We start from the raw sequence: 18782 nt of genomic DNA, 5'->3' as shown, positions 1-18782 counted from the left end.
AATCTATATTGTTAAAATTAAGAGATTAATTAAACAACAGACTAGTAATAAAATTTGTTTTACTTCAGTTTCTTGTATATGATAGCATTTGTGTATAGAGTCATTATTTTAACTCTGCTCATATGAGCTTTTTCCCCCCTAAAGAATGGAAGAGAAACTACTACTTTTTTTTTTTTTTTTTAAAGGAAGACTAGTTGCAAATCACAAAAACTGAGAGCGGACTTGGGAAACTAACTTTACACTCAGCTTTTGAGACTGGCTAGATTTCAAATGGATTATGTTCCTTTAATGCCAAGTAGGCATGTTTTAAAACATTTTGCTTGATCAGGCATGGTCATTTTATCATGGGACATAGGAAGTCTCAATCTACTCCTAAATGCTAGCTGTCATCTTTCTTGTTACAGCTGAATTTGGCTGTATTTAAGATCTGTAATGTTGTCCCTACAAGATGAGCACTTGTAATTTGCATTACTTCAGCTGAGGAAACTACAGCTCATTTCCTACATCAGGAGAAAGTACTGCCTGACACAGATGAGTAACCAATTCTTTCACAGGCAGTTGCTTCTAACCGTTCCCTTCCTGTTGTACCAGCACATAAACAGACCAGGGCAACTACAGATCAATGTGACGCACAGCAGAACACACTTATGGATGAAAGGTTTCTGATGTTTGGCATATGAAACCCCCACTTTAGTTTGCCTGCCTACTCTGTATGCCCACGCAACAGGCTTTCACGAATTGTTTTGTTCTGGATACAATTTTTGAAAGCCTGGCCACAGCATTCCCTCTTCACCATGAGGATGAGATACAGCACAAAATGGAAACAAATATATTTTCTCCTATGCATGTGCTAGAGCAGGGGTTGGCAAAATGCGGCACAGGGGCCGGATGCGGCCTGCCAGGCCATTCTATCCGACCTGCGGGGCCCCTAAAAAAATTTATAAAATTAATATTTATCTGCCTCTGGCTGCCTGTCATGAGACACTTGATGGCTTGCTGAAACTCAGTAAGCGGCCCTCCACCCAAAATAATTGCCCACCCCTGTGCTAGAGGCTGTTTCTATACCGCTTGCTGGAGACTCCTTCGATTGAAGTGAATGACAGCAAATGCACTGATTTCACTGGGAGCAGGATTAGGCCTTAACCATCAATTGACATAAAGTCGTTGACAGTTCTCCACCCATGGGAAGAGGGGGATCCTTTTAATGACCATAAGCCCAAATTAAAATAGTGAAACCAGCAGCATAGGGACATAGCAGATGCAGAAGGCAAACAATCTGCTCAAATCATTACCTTAAGGTCCTAACAAGTAGCTAGCTATTCACCCTTCCAAACGGCTGGGTTAAGAGCTGCTAGCTTACAAGAGTCATTTGACACCACAGCTGCCCCAAAAAGGATCAAAATGCAGCTGAGCGAGAATACACATCTGCAACATTATGCAATAAATGAATTCAACTTTTATTAAAGAGACTCTGTCAATGTGACAAGGTCCAGAATGACAATTTTTTCCTTCTTGTTCTGCGCAGTCCATGAAAGTGCTCTCTCTCTCCCCATTACCGTCTCTCTGCTCCAAAACACATACTATGCAGGAGGTTGCTCCAAACCTAACATTGTTATAGATACTACAATGTCAAGAGCTATCTTTTCAGATATTCAGATCTTGATCGTCACTGGGATATCAGAGTGCTTTGAGAAACAGCACAACAAGAAATAAGGATAACTCAACAGTACCATAAACACATAACAATGTCAGTAAAATAAAAAAAATGTATGCAACTACTTAGCAAGAGTAATGAGTACAGGAGGAGAAGGCTTACTTTGTCTTGAAATGTCCCAAATCCACTACTTGCATTGTTATATCATTTTTTTTTTTATTTTTTTTTAATTAAAAAGGTCTTGAAATATGGCCAATTGGGAAAAATAAGTCAAATTTAATTTCTAATAGAGGTACACTCATATATTGGTCGCCATGGGTGACTGGTGCCTCCCGAGTCTGGGGGGCACCAGATGGCCAACAGGGGTGGGGCGGGAGTCTCCCAGCCACCAATCCCCAACTGGGGGGGGAATGGGACCCGGCAGCCGATTGCCAAGCCAGCGGCAAAACCAGAAGTGCACCTCCGCCAGCACTTCTGGTTTCGTGGCCAACGCTTCCAGGGGGTGCATGGCTGATCTTAGGGGGTACACGTGTACCCATGTGCACCCCCTACGTGTCACCAATGCTGGCCGCATATCAGACTGGCACTGATAACAGGAAACTTAATGTTATCAGCAATCAGCTTTTTTTGGCCAATAATGTCACCAGTAAATACCATGTGCATGTGCGCAGCTCCAACATGCACATGGCCAGGAATGCAGCCTGGCAGTTTAGAGAGCAGCGTCCGGCCAGTAAGTCTGTCGGGGGGAAAGGGGCATGGAGGGGAGGGATTGGGGCAGGTGTGGCCCAGCCCGGTGGGGGGGGGGGGCCCGCGCAGGACAGAGCCATGGGCAGCTCGTCTGGGGGGGAGGGGGGGGAAGAGAGGGGGGCAGCTCCCTGCAGCTGTGCAGCCCACTGGGAGGCATGTGTCCCCCAGATTTGTGCACAGGGAGAGGGAGGGCTGCCCACTGTGGGCTCGGGACCAGGGGCTGCACCAGCCTCTTTGCAGAGGGGGGGCTAGGCTGAGGCAGTGGTCAGGGCGGGCTCAGCTGTGCAGGGTGGGCGGTGGTGGCAATGCTGAAGGGGTTGCTGTGAGGGGGGTGCTAAAGGGAATTTGGGGGTGGCCATAACAATAGTACCGGATTACTACGCAGTACTGTCACCAGTTTTTTTCTGATGTTACTGTGCAGTAGCTCGCTACTACTGCGCAGTAGTGTCGCATCACAGTTAGTGCCAGGCAATGCTAGTGTGCGGTCGCAACGATGCACTCACTGTCTAGATAAATTCAGCTCCTTGTCCTTGGGTTCTGCGATTAGCACGTGTTCCCTTAACCCACCACATACAAACTATTCTTGGAAACTCTCTCTCTTCCCAGTTAATTTGGAAAGACCCACACAAACTACAGAAGAAAATGAGTTAAAAACCACTACACACACACACAACCACCTTGGCTAGGGACAAAAGTTACACATAAACCAGTAAAAGTGATTAGAAACCAATTCAAATCTGTAACACAACAGAAGTTCAGTGCACATAAACTGCTTTCAAAATGCCCAAAACTGGTTTAAGATAAATCTGGATAGATGTAGTATCAGAATTAACTGATTTAGGTTAAATTGGTTTATTGAATTTCTGTCCCACATCCCCTCCAGATTTAAGTTAACTCTCAGTCCCCCAGCATCCCAGGATGCTTTGCATCTCCCTCACAACCCGCTCTTGCAGGGTGGGTGGGCTAGCTTTGCCACAAACTGTCTGCTCCAGCTGACCAGAGAAGCATGTTCTACTGCCCCCCAGCTTCTGCTCTGAGCCACTGCAGGTATATGGCTGCATTTCTGAATCAAAAGTGAATGTCTGTTCACTTGTTTATCCGTTCAATCTATGCAGCTTAGACTAACCTGTGAAGACTGAATTGATTCAGCCTTGGGCTTTTTGACTCCGTCAAAAGGGCAAGGGAAACACTGAAAATAAATATTTAGTTTGCCTGTTAGTCATTTCAGCTTCATAGACTCCAAGGCCAGAAGAGACCTCTAGGACCATCTAGTCTGACCTACAGTATCCACACACCACAGAATCTTTCCAAGATGCTACTAGTGAAAGTAGATTAAGAAATCTGTCTACAAAATTTAGAAGTTGCACATTCCTTTAAATGTCCTTAGCCCAGCTGACAGAAATGGAACTTGGTGAACAGAATGTTAAAACCCCTCAAGGAAATACGGGAAGTTGATCATCTAATCAGTCCCTTCTTTCTCTAAAAGTGTGTGTGTAAACAGCACGCGAAAAGATGCTATACTAAATGCCACAAAAATGTACTATAACATCCACACTTTTAAATACAAACTCCCTTTTCATTTGGCTTAGAAGAAAGCACATGTCCATGAACTTTGGCACCTTTATGGGAATACTGTTAAATCTGCCAGAGACCAAATTTTATGTAGCTCAAGGATTGAACATTCGCTAACATAAAGCAAAATTTAGTTTTGCCCTTTTCTATCATTTCTGATAAAATGTTAAAAAAAAAAAAAAAAAATCAAACCATAACTCCATACTATTAGCTTCAACGCAGCAAAATTCAAACTATGAAAAAACATGCCCTGCTATATTCAGACACATCTGCACTTACAGAGAACTCTGCAAATTTCACCTTCACGTAGGAAGGAAATTGGCATCCCTGAGCAGAACAGTGAATATAATGCAGATTCACTTACTGGCTTTTATTCTTTCCTTGAACATATAAACTGGAAGGAAGCCAGACTCCATTTAGCTCTTGAACTGATCAATTAATGCCGACTCAATGGAGCAGAGACTGGAACTCAAGCCTACCCTTTCTTAGGTGAGTGCCCTAACTACTAGACTATGGAGTCATACCCACTCGTTCCACTTCTTTGGCTCAATGAATATATAAATTATTCCATATGATTGGAACAAGTTTTACCAGGAAGAATTGAAAGAGCACCCCCCCAGAATACCCTGTGGCCTAGCAGACTGGGCATTCACCTGCCAGCGCGATGCTGGTTCCAATGCCCTGAGGCAGAGGAAAGAACTAAACCTGCAACGTCACTGTAGATTGAAGGGAAGCACCCAAGTCCAGAGAGGTATAGGCTTAAGACACTCCCTCTGCTCATGGTTTCCTATGGGTCAGCTTGAACAGCTCCCCACTAAATGGGCTAGCTTATGTGGCTCTTATTCCTAGGTACCTAAATCTCCCACTTTATATATGGAACCAAGGCATCTAACTTGGGGTGCAGGCTGCACTAGGTGACAAAGGGCTCCTATAAATGTGCGGGAAGCCTGCTCCAAAGCAGTGAAAATCCAGCACGTCAGAGCTGACTCGATTAATTGAGTCTGCCGGAGCACAGAAACTGATGCATCCTGGCAGCATTCTGCATCACGCGTATGAGCACCCATGTGTTTCTGAACTGAAAAAATGGCACCGGGGCACTTTGAAATAGAACAAGTTCAATGAGCTTTAGTTCAAAGTGCCCCACCACCATTTTTTCAGCGAGGGGACACTGATACACTTGACATGTGGACGCTTTGAATTAGCGCAGCTCACTAATTAAAGTGCCCAGCACTGCGTCCCACAGCCTGTGTAAAAATGCACAAAGTGCCTGAAAGAAAGAGGTTGTCAGTCATGTCAGGCTACAGACAGATGTTCAGTTTTTACTTCGGGGAAACTGCTATTCTCCCAATAGAAACTATAAGTGTGCAGATGGACTTAATAGATTTCTAGGGTCAGAAGAGACCTATTAGATAATCAAGTCCGACCCCAGCCAGGTGCCTGTCTAAACTCTTTTTAAATGCCTCCAAGGTAAGGGAGAGCACCACCTCCCTTGGAAGCCCATTCCATATTTTGGCAATCCACACTGTAAAGAATTTTTTCCTGATGTCTGATCTAAATCTACTCTCCTTCGGTTTATGGCCGTTGTTTCTAGTAACCCCAAGGGGCGCTGTGGTAAACACAGTATCCCCTATTCCCTGCTGACCCCCTCTGATGAGACTGTAGACAGCTGCAAGATCACCTCTCAGCCTTCTCTTGTATAGACTGAAGAGATCCAGGGCCCTCAATCCGTCTTCATAGGACCTTACCTGCAGGCCCTCAGCCATATGAGTAACCATACAGGTAGCCCTCCTCTGAATCCTTTCCAGGTTATCCATATCCCTCTTGAAATGCAGCGTCCAAAACTGGACGCAGTACTCCAGACGTTCAAGCTTTTTCTCACAGAGCAAAAATGGCTGCTCGGGAGAAAAACAACCCCAGAACAACCAGGGTTAAACCGCTCCTGGGAGAATTTCTGAATATCTGCACACTTTCCCCCAGTTTAACTCCTCCTGGGGTCACAGATCTGGAGAAGGCGCAGGGATCAGCTGCTCCCATCCCTCTAACAGAATGCTCCCTACCCACTTCTTACACACCGGAGGTCCTGGTGAGAAGTGGGCAGGGGCTCTTCTGCAACACTCCCTTTGCTTGGCTGCTGGGCACCGGGAGCCGAGCACAGAGAGCAGGGCTGTCTGTTGCTGTCCTTGCCAGTTTTGCCTTGCCCTCCACCTCTCTCTGCCCCCCTACGCCCCCAGCTCAGCTGAGCAGAAGGGGAAGAGGAGAAAAAGGAAGTATGGAGGGACCAGTCTGGGGAAAGTTTTCCCCAGCTCAGGTTCCTGCCTAGTGGACTTCTATAATGCCATCCCTGCTAGTTGGCAGGAAATTGGATTCAGGGAGGCTCTTCCTGTGGTAGTGAAGCCCTAAATGTGAAGTGGATGGGGGCTTTGCCTAAGGTTTCCAACTCTCCAAGATTACCCTGGAGTCTCCAGGAATTAGATATAAATCTCCAGGAGATTGCTGAGAGTCACCCGGGAGATAAATGATAAAGCATTCATTAAACTAAATATTAAATGTTGAATCCAATTTATATAGTAGCCCAGTGGGGTTTTAAAATGTAATAGTAACGTGAATTTGCCTTCCTGATGTAAAGTCAGTGCCCCATAATCCATAACTGATCTACATAAGCACATGGGTACATTCACATCGTGTGTCGTGGCACACTGACGTTCCAGAAGCCTCCTGGAATGGATTTAAACAGAGTTGGCAATCCTAGTTTTGCCCCACTGCTTCATCCCCAGGCCCTTGTGTGGAGCAGGTGCAGGGTGTCTTTCCTGGGGAATAGGAGGAGTGAAGCAGGCACTGCTCCCCTCACTTTCTCCAGACAAGAATCACCCAGGTCTCAGGAAAGCACAGGAGTAGAAGAGAGGGGGCAGCTGCAGACTGAATGTTTGCAACTGCTCCCTCTCCTGGAAGGATTTCTAGTAGGGGCAATTTCTCAGAAAATTTTCCCCAGCAGAAGCGAGTACCTATTTGTGGCCTTAGCCCAGTGGTTTTCAATCTGTTTTCATTTGTGGACCCCTCAAAAATTTCAAAAGGAGGTGTGGATCCCTTTGAATTTTAAGTGCAGGAATTCACATATTTCTGACTGATCATAATTGTTTTTCACGGACCCCTTAGGCATAGTCTTCAGACCCCCAGAGATCCACGGACCACAGGTTGAAAGCCACCACCTTAGATGGAAGCCAGGCAGAAGGCAGAGATAGATTAAAGTGTCTAGTTGCATTTCGTAATGCTGAGCATATGGGCACTTAAGCCATTCTAAAGAACAAGTCCTATAATCATGCTAACAAGTGTGTACACATGATTATGACTAGCAGTATTGCAACATAGTTTCCGCAAACAGTGTAGACTAAATTTTTCTTTCCAGAACAGTGCAAGTGAAACTACTCAAACGGCTACATTCCCTATTTGACCTTGCCTTATGTAGTCTTAGCATAGTTTTAAAATAGGACTAAAAGCCAGCTTGCAGATAAAAGATCTCCATCTATAATGAGAATACCATGCTAGAAACATAAGCACAAACTACCATGTTTGTACACAGCTGTACATATCAGGATACCTCAGCTTCTAACACAAAGCTCAGTGAAGTCAGCCTCTCTAACACAACAATTTATGCCCACATAGGAACAATGGTACCACTCCTCCTCCCCTGTCTTATGAACTTCTTTTAATTACTTACTTAAGATAAATTAAATTATTCACCATTCTCTCAGGATTCTTTATATAAATCCTCTCTACCCATTAGAGCATTGAATGTTAATTGTATAAATCTAGATGTGAAAACTTACCATACTGCTATTGAGATTCTTATCAACTCTGCAAAATGTATGTGGAGGGGTTTCTCCTTTACTTGGTATAATTATGCATATATCTGTGACAGCCAACATATTCTGGATCATGTTTTCTGATGCTCTTCGATAGGTAATATACACTCTTTGCGACGAAGCACCGCCACTAATGTTAGCAGGACGACCGTATGGAGTGGCTTGAATGATTTCACAGCCCTGTTTTACTCTCTCTTTCCCATCATATAATACCCTAGATAAAGAAAAAAAAATTAATTGCTTAAAATGATAATTCCTTAAAAATACAACAAATATTGAACCAAAATTATGACTGAAAACAATCAATTAATAGGCAAATCTTGTCTGCTGCCAATCAGACTGCATTTTTATTGAAAGAAAAAGTTATTTCAGTTCAAAGCTTGGCGGAACAGGCTAATTTCACAATGACGCTAGCTTCTCATTTTCTGTGTGCATCATTACTGATTTCAGTCACTAGTAAGTGCGGACTTTATAGCAAAATCTCTCATAGTATTGTACCTCTGCTCAAAATTTGATAACTTACTATTATGATTTTGAGAAGGAAGCTGTTCTGACACTTGGTCCTGTGAGCTGGTCACTGAACACCTTTGATTCTCTTTTCAATCCCTATTTCAGCTTTACTGGATAACCCAGGGCATGTCACCTAACTTGTATTCTATTTTATACGTGGGAAAATTGAGGTAACACCACCAGAAATTCTATCTGAAGAATACGTCTGATGGGTATTTTTGTAAGTGGTTTCCGATGAAAGCAATTAGGACAAAAATGGTTATTGCTCTCTGTAACCAAGATCCAAAGGCTATTTGGTTTTGGTTTTTTTCCTACAATTTGGGCTCTTACCCAACCCCCAGTACAGTCAGCAGAACTCCTTTCATTTGAGGGCTTTTGTTTCAAGTTCCATTTTCACAAAACTCAAATTCTAATGGAATCTCCGTCCTTGGAGGTTTTTAAGCCTGGCTCGACAAAGCCCTGCTGAAATGATCTAGTTGGGATGGTCCTGCTTTGAGCAGGGGGTTGGGTTAGATGCGTCCAACCCTCATGTTCTATGATTTTGAAGTTACTAGAATCAACATCATTAATCAATATTGCTCACCCAAGATCAGTAAGCGGAGGCTTGTCCCTTCCTCTCCGGTAACAAAGGTATATCTGTGGCCCCACAAGACTCCCATTATTGAGATCTGCCGATAGTCCAGATGGTGTAACATCGATGCATTTGTATCCCTCAGGCACTTCCTCCCCCAGAGATTTAATAATTACGGTCACATCAGTGATAGGTTCTTTTGGTTTAGCAATTTTATGGCAAGCATCATTGAAGTGAATTTCTTCTTCCAGTGGTTTTGAAGTATCTGTCAGTCCTGCTACAACAAAGTAGTCAGCAACACGAGCTCCTTTGTCTTCCATCTTCCATTACAGAAAGTCGTGCCTAGTAAATAATAAATATGCAGACCAATGTTTTTGAAAACAGAAAATTCTAGGATATACCAGATCCTCACGTTAAGCAATAAACGCAAGCAGTATATCTCTTTATAGTTAAAATTAAGTTGTGTATCATAATGTAGATTACGTTCTAAGAAGGACTACTGTCCATCAGCTACTGTACCATCTTTCATTCCCATTACCAGCATGCAACGCTTAAAATTCGAGCAACATTATTTCTATACTGATCTTGGTTCTCACTGTTTTTGAAGCAGATTTTTTTTTCTCCTCTACGGAACGGCAAATCCATATGGCCTCCTTTTGTTTACTTACATACTAGAGCACCAGCATCAGCAGTGACAGCAAGAATGTGCACAATTGGGGGAATAGCTTGTTAGTTAAAACTTGCCATCAAGCCAAATGGCTGTGCTCATATATTTAGCATATGCTCACGTTTTGGTATGCACCATGGGAGAGGGGTATTTTTGTGTAATCTGCAATTAATTTTCAAACACTTAAAACTGTGCATGTGCTGCACTGTATTCTATTTTTATTTACAAGCATACAGTAGGAATGTTTATAGCCATTTCACCTTATGCTTTGAACAAGTCAGATCTAATAAAGGGAACCAAAGTTAAGACATGACCTGCCAGAAGTATATGGTGTGCTAAGTGGTGCTGATTCAGTAACAAGTACAGTTCCTTAGGGTGAGTACTCACACAATGCCCTAGCATACAATTAGAGTCACTGTGCAGCTGGAGACGTCAGCTTCTGAATGAAATTTAAAACCAAGACCACCTCCCCCTGTCCTTTAATGATCAAATGGTCAATATAAAAAATTAATCAAGATCACATGGGTCTTTTCATAACCATGGGGGATCATTAATTGTGCTGTTCTGGCCAACTTCCAATTTGGGAAATTGCACTCTTTCTTCCTAAAATCCCTCCTGTAATATCAGCTGGATAGGGAATTGTTCACATCTGGTCCCAGTTAATTTTGTACAGTGTTACTGTGCAGTTTAATGGATGGCTGTCATTTTCCACTTTGGTAATGTAGCTAAATTTCAGTGCAAGATGAAACGATCCCTGTTGTGATCTAAGGATGGCCTTGATATTAAAATAGAGAGCTAAATGTCAGAGATTCATTTCCAGTCACAGCTTTGCTGGAAAGTGCTGTATAACTTTGGAGAAGTCATCTGACCACTCTGTCTCTCATTTTCTCTAACTGCAAAATAAAGATATTAAACACTATCTGAAATGTTACATGATTTTATTACAAAACTTTGGGAAACTACCTACAAAATATATTCAAGCAAGATCATGCTAGAAACCATACAATGCATCACGGAAAACTTTTCAAGAACTAGACTTCTGTTGCTGCATCTTAAGCTTCTGAAAGCAGATGTGTTTTGAAGTTTCTCAAGCTTCCTTTAATTTTTCTGAACTAAGTTTGTTAGAGTCAAAAGCAGCACTGCCGAACTGGGAAGGTACCGCTGTGAAGAGTGTGCTAGTAGTCAGTTAAGTATAAAACCCAGAATAAAAACATAATGGCTGGTATTAACTTGATTTTTTTACCTGTCAGCTATCGCTCTTTTGCCTTGATTTTCATTTTCTGTGCTAGAGTATAGGAATCAAGTCTCAGGCTGCAATATACCTGGTTCTTCCTAGCAAACTTTAGCTAATCCTACATTTGTTTTGCTTGGAAGCAAGGGATATGTGTCTGAAGTTGAGACTGTACCCCAGATGGCTAAAGCTCTTGGTTATCAGGGGAAGAATACCCCTTATCCACTACCCACCAGACCAGGGGTAGGTAACCCCCGGCATGGATGCCATAGCGTGGCATGCAAAAGCATTTTGCTTGGCACGCACACCTTGGAGTAGATGGCGGGGAAGAGGCTGGGGCCACACTGCAACAAGGATCGGGCCCCTTGCGGCTCCCCTGCCATCTGCCCCTGGCATGCCCAGCATGTTACAAGTCCAAGTTGCGGGTGTTTTTGGCACTCTGCCAGCCCCTGCACCAGACCAAAAAAGTTCTTTTTCTTCTCTCATGTCTATCTGTTTTTGTCTAGAGCTGTGGTTCTCAACCTTTTTCCTTGGGGCTGGATCCGATGATCTTCTGAGGTCCCTTCCAGCCTTACAATCTATGAATACTGGGACCCAGTTGCAAAGATCCATGGCCTGTCCCAACCCGTACCCCTGGGGCATGCTAGTGTCTCTCACTCCTGACCTGCAGCTGCCTGCCCTTCCACCCCCCCCAGCCCTCAAGCAGCAAATCCAGGCCACCCCGCCCTGGCAAGCACAGGCACCGGCCATGGTGCCGCCAACCCAGCCATGCAGCTCTTCCCCCCCCCGGTCTCCTTCCCCTCTGGAAGAGGGAGGAGCTTTCCCACCAGCCCTCTGCTCCACCACAGCTCACGACCCTTCAAAATATTCTTGCCACCAACTTCTGGGTCACGACCCACAGGTTCGGAAACTCTGGTCTAGAGCATTTGACTCAACAACAAACTTAACATTGGATGGAACTCGACAGCTTTTTGGTTTCAGTATCATTTTGCCATTAAAAAAAAAAAAAAGCTGGTTGAAATGTTCCTTGCATCCTTAATAACTGAAGTGGAACAGTTTAAAACAAGTGATTGTTGAAAAACTGACTGAGAGTATTAGAAAGATCTTAAGTGGAGTACAAAAGATAACATCTAAATACCTTTATGACAGCTAGAGAGATCCTGTCCTCTCAGAGGATACAAAAAGCAATGCCTTTTAGTTCTACCTTCAGGATTAAAATGAGAAAAAACAGAAGCAGGTATCTGAAGTAAATAATGGTATCTGGAAAAATGACAGTGCTGTTTTGGTAACAGTATATGAATGTAACGTGATAATGAGCTCAGTCAAAATTTGAAGTACTATATTTGAGGACCTACAAGTTGAACAATAATGTATTGGTACTGTATATCAGGATATATGCCCTCTGCAGAGCAGGCTAGCCACAGTGAGAAAGGATGGGGCAGAGAGAGTGAGATTTAATGCAGCGTCTCTATTCTGTCCAAACACTAACAGTCCAAACACAAACACTATTTGAAGCTAATACGCTTCAAATAAAAGTACGAAATATTTCTCAGTACTACCATCCTTAGCAAAACTCACCTACCATACATCAAATTTACACTGTCATGAAAAACTTCCCCCGATGCCATCAGCAGCCACTGAATCAATGAATGAAAAATTACAACAGATTTCTTTTAGCTGAAGTACAGTGCATAAATATCTGTTTCTATCAGCTTAAAAAGATGCAGCACAGCTTATTCAGTTGCTTAAAAAAATTAAATCAATACATTTGAGAGTGCATTGACAAATGTATCAGAAAGAAAATGAATGTTTCATAATGGAGATCACAAATTAATGGTGATCATAGGCCACCTGTCAGCTAAACAACAGAAAGGATTTCTTAAGGAATGTCGGAGAGCGAAAGGACTGGCCGAGTGAAAGGCACCAGCATGTCAAAACTGCTCATCGTTTACTCTGAGACGAGCTCTGGCAAGGGAACAGCGTTCTTAAGTTATTAAATGAAATATATCACGAACATAAAAAAAGCACAATTGTTTCCACTATCAAGTTGCCTTAAAACAAAGTGATGAATGGATCAAACATGGCAATTTATTCTCTCTCAAAACACTAAACCAGTTGTCTAGAATGAAATGTGCATTAAAATGAAAGAAACCAAGTGGCAATTAACTAGAAAAAGCCACGGTAGCAAGACAGACTGAACCAGAACACAAGTATACGGCAGATGTCACTGAGCGTGCTCCAGCCTTTGGGTAAGCAAGACTTCCTCCGCACGTGCAACAGGGACTGCTCAAGGCTGTGCTGGGTCCGGACACCCGAACTGGGACCGTCTCTCCTACGGTGATAAACATCTGCCCCCTAGAACATAAGAACGGCCGTGTACTGGGTCAGACCACAGGGCCATCTTGCCCAGTATCCTGTGTCACGTCGCAGCAGAGAGCGGGTCCTGAAAGGGGGAGCGAACTGAGTATGACCAGAGTTTTTTCCTACTGTCCCAACAGGGTTGATTTTCTTCTTTTTGCTGACCCAACGCAGTGAGGAGGAAGCTGCCTGTTTTAAATTCACAGGAGATGAGCCAGACTTAAGGGAGGGTGCTTGGGTCGTAGACTGGGGCAGAGAGCCAGGATGGGGAATGACTGGGACTGCAGGCTGGCAGAATTCAAGAGGGAAAACAAGGAGTTTCAAGACAAAGACTAATGGAATAAAATTCACATTGAAAGAAGGGTTTACAGAACTGGGTGAGGAAGGGGAATTGGGAATGGCTGGGCAAAGAAGGTAGGGTAAAAAGCTTGACAGTAAATACCATCGGGACTGGAAGAAGATCCCAGGGAGGGAGATTGGGCCTGGGAGCTGGTTGGGATGAGGAGGAAAACTGGAAGCCAGGTTTAGTGGAGAAAGATTAATAGGACAAAAAGAGGGGATCAGGAAACTGAGAATAGGCTAGAAATGCAGTGGAGTGAGACTAGAAAAGCTGGGTGAGGAGACTGGAACTGGGGTGAAAAATTGGAAGAAAGAAGAAAGGCATGGCTAGTTGAGGAAAATGGAACTGGAATGAGGAACCATGGATGAACGAAGAGACAGGACTGGGCAGGAGGCACACAGCTGCATGGTGGAATGGGCAAACGCCTGTGCTTACTTCTGATCTCAATCTCTGTCTTGGTGGCCCCTCTGTACAAGGGGAATATTACCCCCAAATCTAAAGGAGAGCTGGAAAAGTACATGTGCTATTGCTGGAAAGCTTTTAGAGACCACACTGATGAGCAGCACAAAAGAATGAAGAAGATCAACTACTTCTGGTCTTCAGAGCTTGAAAAACCTGCAGCAAATAAGGCAGGGAACTACAGTGAGCACCATCCATTCCATGCAGTGAATAAGCCAAGGGTCTTGTGGAAAAAATAAGGATGGGCACACAGAATTAAAGCCCGTATCATAATGTACATGCGGAAGAGGGCCAAGGTGGGCAATATGGGCAATCCTAGTTCTGGCCAAGGTGGGCAATATATGGGCAATCCTAGTTCTGGCCTTTCCTAATGCCTAAGTATTTGACTGGCAACCTTAACATAACAGCCTTTTAGCTATGGAAAGCGTCTTGACATTTATGGTGTTAAATATCAAGCATTCTACAGGAGGCTGTTAATACACAAATAAAACCTCACCAGCATGTCTTAAGACATATATTTGCTGGTGAAGATAAGCTGGTAGAAAGCTCCACCCCAAATGAGCACACAACATATTAGTTACGTTAAATGGCAAATACCTTCTTCTTGAATTTACATGCTAGTATGCACTAGATTTTGACAGGTGGCTTTCCCAGATGCACAGCTCTTAAGCTGTGTAAAAATGTGGCTACACAAGAAGAAAGACAGTGCAGGACTGCCCTGGCCAGATGGCAGGAACAGCCAGCTGTCAAACACGCGAAAGCGCCTGCAGGTAGCAGGAGCAGGGGGGCAACAGCTAGGCAGCTCATCTACATGGATGCTTCTTACATGACTCTATTCTTCTGCAGTGTATCATTACTACTGAATTTTTTAAAATCCCTTATAAAGAATACAGAAACAAATGGTTATTGTACAAGATCAAGCGACATTTAGATTGGCATGATGATGTATTGAATAGTATTGACTAGTCAGATCAGAGAAAAAGGAAGATGCTTTTTACTACTATCAGTTTTAGAAGAAGACAGTTTTTAGCTAAGAGTACATTCTGTTAATAAAGGCCATTTTCATTTTGACCAGCTGCGGTGTCTCCGATGCCACTATCAATGGCATCAAACAGCTTACACAACTGAAGTCACATTTCCCCAGGATCTCATGAGAGTAGACACAAATGTTGTCAAAATACTGATATGAAGAAAGAAAATCAGAGAAGACCCGGGTCTTTCCTGGAGAAGTTTGTTTTCAAACGTATAGATAAAATTATATTTGTATGTGTGCAACTGACTGCACACGGCTCAATATCTATAGTGCCAGTTAGACACACAAGCCTTTGCCTATGGCCTATCTGACCAGAACATTTCATTAATATTCTTTACGTACATTTACAACATTGCGAAGAATAAAGTGCACAACAGTTTTAGAATGATCAGAAAATGAGGCATGATTATTTTTGTATACAAAGATGGATTTCTACTTCAGGTTGATTTGTTTAATGTAAAATGTATTTTTCTTTTAACAAATGGTTTACATTTGAAATTCAGATGGCCTATGTTGAGACCTCAGTTTATGATGTAAACTTGCTTTCCTCTTCTAATCCATAAGTAACAACCAGGGAAAAGAGGAGATTTACTAGAAGGAAAGAAGTTGGAGAACCTGGTGTCAGATTTGCAGAATATTTAGATACCTAAATATGTAGAAAAATGTAGATAGTTAGGAAAGAGCACCTAAACAACTTTAGTGCAAAACTCCTACTGGTTTCGTAAATACCTCGTTTCAAGTTACTATAGGCCATTTTCAGTCTGTTGAATTTACTAGCTGCCTTTGTTAAATGAGTCAGTTTTTAAAAGCAAAACCGTTTTTGATAAGCTTGCTAGCAATTTGTGTGTATCCAACATGTTTACGATAGCTTTACTTACCTAACACAAAGCAATTTAAATGTTATTTTTGTGCATTTAGTTCAATTGCAATTTTCATTCAAATACAGTCTGACACAAACATAATTAAAAAGTTATCTAGTAAATAAACACATCATTTCCCATTTTCTACCCAATCAAAATAATGCAAAATGAAGTATGTGTACAGTTTATTGTACTGTTTAGCAAAAAACCACAGGTCTACATTTAGTTGTGAATCAATGTTTGAATGGTTATACTAACCCATAAGAATTAACCTGTCTCTGGAAAATATAACTAAAAGTTAAATACAAAACAAGATTAAAATCAATTATTCTAATCAAGGTTTCCTGCTTGCTGATTTAAGTCATGGTTAATATCCGTGATTTCAATCACTTTGTTTTAAACCAATCCACCCTGCTGAAAATGTACTTCACAAGACTGAACAAAACTGGACTTTGGCTTGAAACCAACTGTTTGCTAGGAAGCTAAATTTCTGAGTTTGCAAGTCTTTCACTTTATTTGTAATCCTAGTTTTTACCTAGCTTTAGGACCATCAAGTTAGCCATGGTTGTCAAAGCTGCAAATAAGCCCTGTTTTCTTTGGTAAACTAACAATATATTTATTCAATTGAAATCGAGAAGTACAGCAATGGGAATGTTGTAAACCCCCCCTTTAATATCTAAACATCAATTTGTAGAGTAGTTAATGCTTCTACTCAAACACAATCAGCTTTGAACAGAGAGGCTGGGAACGACAGGGTATATGATAAAATTGACCGACTTCCTATTCACTTACAATCAGCTTCATGATATGTTATTTTTGCACGCATCTGAGTTAATCACAGATTTAGTTGATTATAATTTATTATTTGCCAAAAAAATCTAGGGTTGTCGTAGTCAAGTTAGTAATATACTTCCAAGGGAGGTAAGGCCAAGCATCTTTCCATTTGTGACTGAAAAAGGCCCCACAGCAGTGCCCCAGCCGCACATGCACCTATTAGAATTTGAATCCTTTCCTCTGTTCAGCACAAGTTCAAGAAGCACCAGGACTACTACATTTTAACTGCAACTTAAAAAAAAAAAAAAAAAAGTCTTTTAGTGATTATTCATCCTCCCATCAGATCTTTTTTTATATATACAAAACCTTGCAGCTGCAAAGTCTGTGATAAAACAGAAAAATAGGTCAAAACAATTCAGTGGCATATTAGTCAGGCAGGTTCAAACTTCTCTATGGCTGCTATGAAAGACTCATATGTACAACTGCAGCGCTGATGAGATAAGATTATGTGATCAGCATACTTCAGGCCCCAAAAAGAAGAGGAAAAAATGTAGTACCAATTTAACATGAAGTAAAAAAAAATCATCCTGCAAATATATGTGCACTCAGATGAATCTGAACAGAAGACATCATTATTGCACAGCTACAGAGTACCACACAGCTTTCTTTAGTAGCTTTCGTACCAAAGGATCCCAAAGCCTTTCATAACTGTTCATACTGCACCATTCTGCAAGTCGGCCTCAACTGACCAGGGAGGGAGAAACAAGGTAGTGAATAGCAGACCGCACGACTGCTCCGGGTGCAAGCACGCGGAGATGAAATCCTCAGAGAGGATGCTACAGGGTCTTACTGTAACCTCTTACTGTAGCTCTCTGGAGGCAGCTGTGAATCCCTACTCAAGTCATGTAGCCTCTAGTGTTTGAAAACAGGATTTAATTATAAAGATTGGAATTCTTTATTTAAAGAGTACTGCCTTCCCATGAGTTCTGAAAACTTCCTTTGTGCCAGTGGTTCCTTACCTTTTAAAATGAAGCTTACAGGGACAGATGATATTCTCTAACACCAAAGATAACTGCTTCGTTTTAAAAACGAATCTATTTTGAGTTCAGTTAATAACAACATATATTTTTCAGACTTTATAGTTAAAAAAAAACACACTATTTCTCAAATCTAGTTATTCCTAAAATAGAAGCTGTCAGAATTCAACCTGAAAAAATGTGTTAATGCCTGATTTCTGCGAGGTGCTAGCAGTGTTTGTATCAAATCTTCCAAACAGAACACCATTTTCAGGCAAAAAAGCTTTAACAAAGCATGCATGCACCCCCCCCACCCTTGAAAGTTCAAATGTAAAAATGGATGTGATCTACTTGAAAAACATTTGTCTGAAAACACTGTGCTTTCCCACAACACACACTGTGCAGATCAGCCTTGTGCCTGCAGTTGATCCCAATGAAAGCAGAGTCCCAAGTCTTTACAGTAATACACCTGAGGTGACCTAATTGCCAGATCAGGATGTCTAGCTATAAATAAAGCCTAAAAATTACTAAAATTCAAAAACAGCAACAAAAAGGTATTTTCTTCTACTTGTTCTGCCTGGAGATATTTTGTGCATATGAGAACACCCTGTGTACAGTTTCAACTACGCACAGTTAATCAGTCAATTTCTCCCCTGCTGAAAAATTATTTAAAAATTAAGTTTATTTCAGGAAAATATTTATAAAGCATCTCCGAGAAGCCAGACTTTATGGAGGTTCATGCCACCAGTCTTTTTAAGATTATTTTACAGATCATAGTCCCCAAATATTCTAAAGCTTATGAATGCACAGTTGAGGTGCCAGACAGCATCTTAACTGTGCCCTCAATCAGTGCTATCAGCCTCCTATCTCCCTCTATTTTCTTTTGTATTTTGACCCAAGTGCCTCAAGTTACACACACAAGGTCCATACATACTATATACATATACAACACACCTATCACTAGCATAGACCCAGCTAGCTTCCACCCCTTTCCCTGTTAAAATATAAAGACAGGTGATGCAGGGAACACTTAACATGGCCCTGGAGTTTGAGAAAACAGTGGCAGGGACTGGGTGCGCTTCCCTCTCCCACATGGAGGTGGAGGATCCACATGTGAAAGGTCCCGTCTG

At 42.1% G+C, this 18782-nt stretch overlaps 1 protein-coding gene across 4 annotated transcripts in view; it reads right to left on the bottom strand.

Moving 5' to 3' along the window:
- The window catches only part of DENND4A (DENN domain containing 4A), a 104931-nt gene that overhangs the window by 68314 nt on the left and 17835 nt on the right, over positions 1-18782 (bottom strand). For all 4 annotated transcript variants that reach the window (XM_019477468.2, XM_019477469.2, XM_059714545.1 and 1 more), the window contains 2 exons: positions 8927-9256; positions 7798-8047 (listed from right to left, as the gene is read on the bottom strand). In XM_019477468.2, the coding sequence (XP_019333013.1) occupies positions 7798-8047; positions 8927-9234 (558 nt within the window). In that variant the 5' untranslated portion in view covers positions 9235-9256. The remainder of the gene's footprint in view (positions 1-7797; positions 8048-8926; positions 9257-18782) is intronic.

The sequence above is a fragment of the Alligator mississippiensis genome, chromosome 11, assembly GCF_030867095.1.
Source record: "Alligator mississippiensis isolate rAllMis1 chromosome 11, rAllMis1, whole genome shotgun sequence".
NCBI classification, from domain to species: domain Eukaryota; kingdom Metazoa; phylum Chordata; order Crocodylia; family Alligatoridae; genus Alligator; species Alligator mississippiensis.
This window is presented reverse-complemented; position numbering and strand designations above follow the sequence as displayed.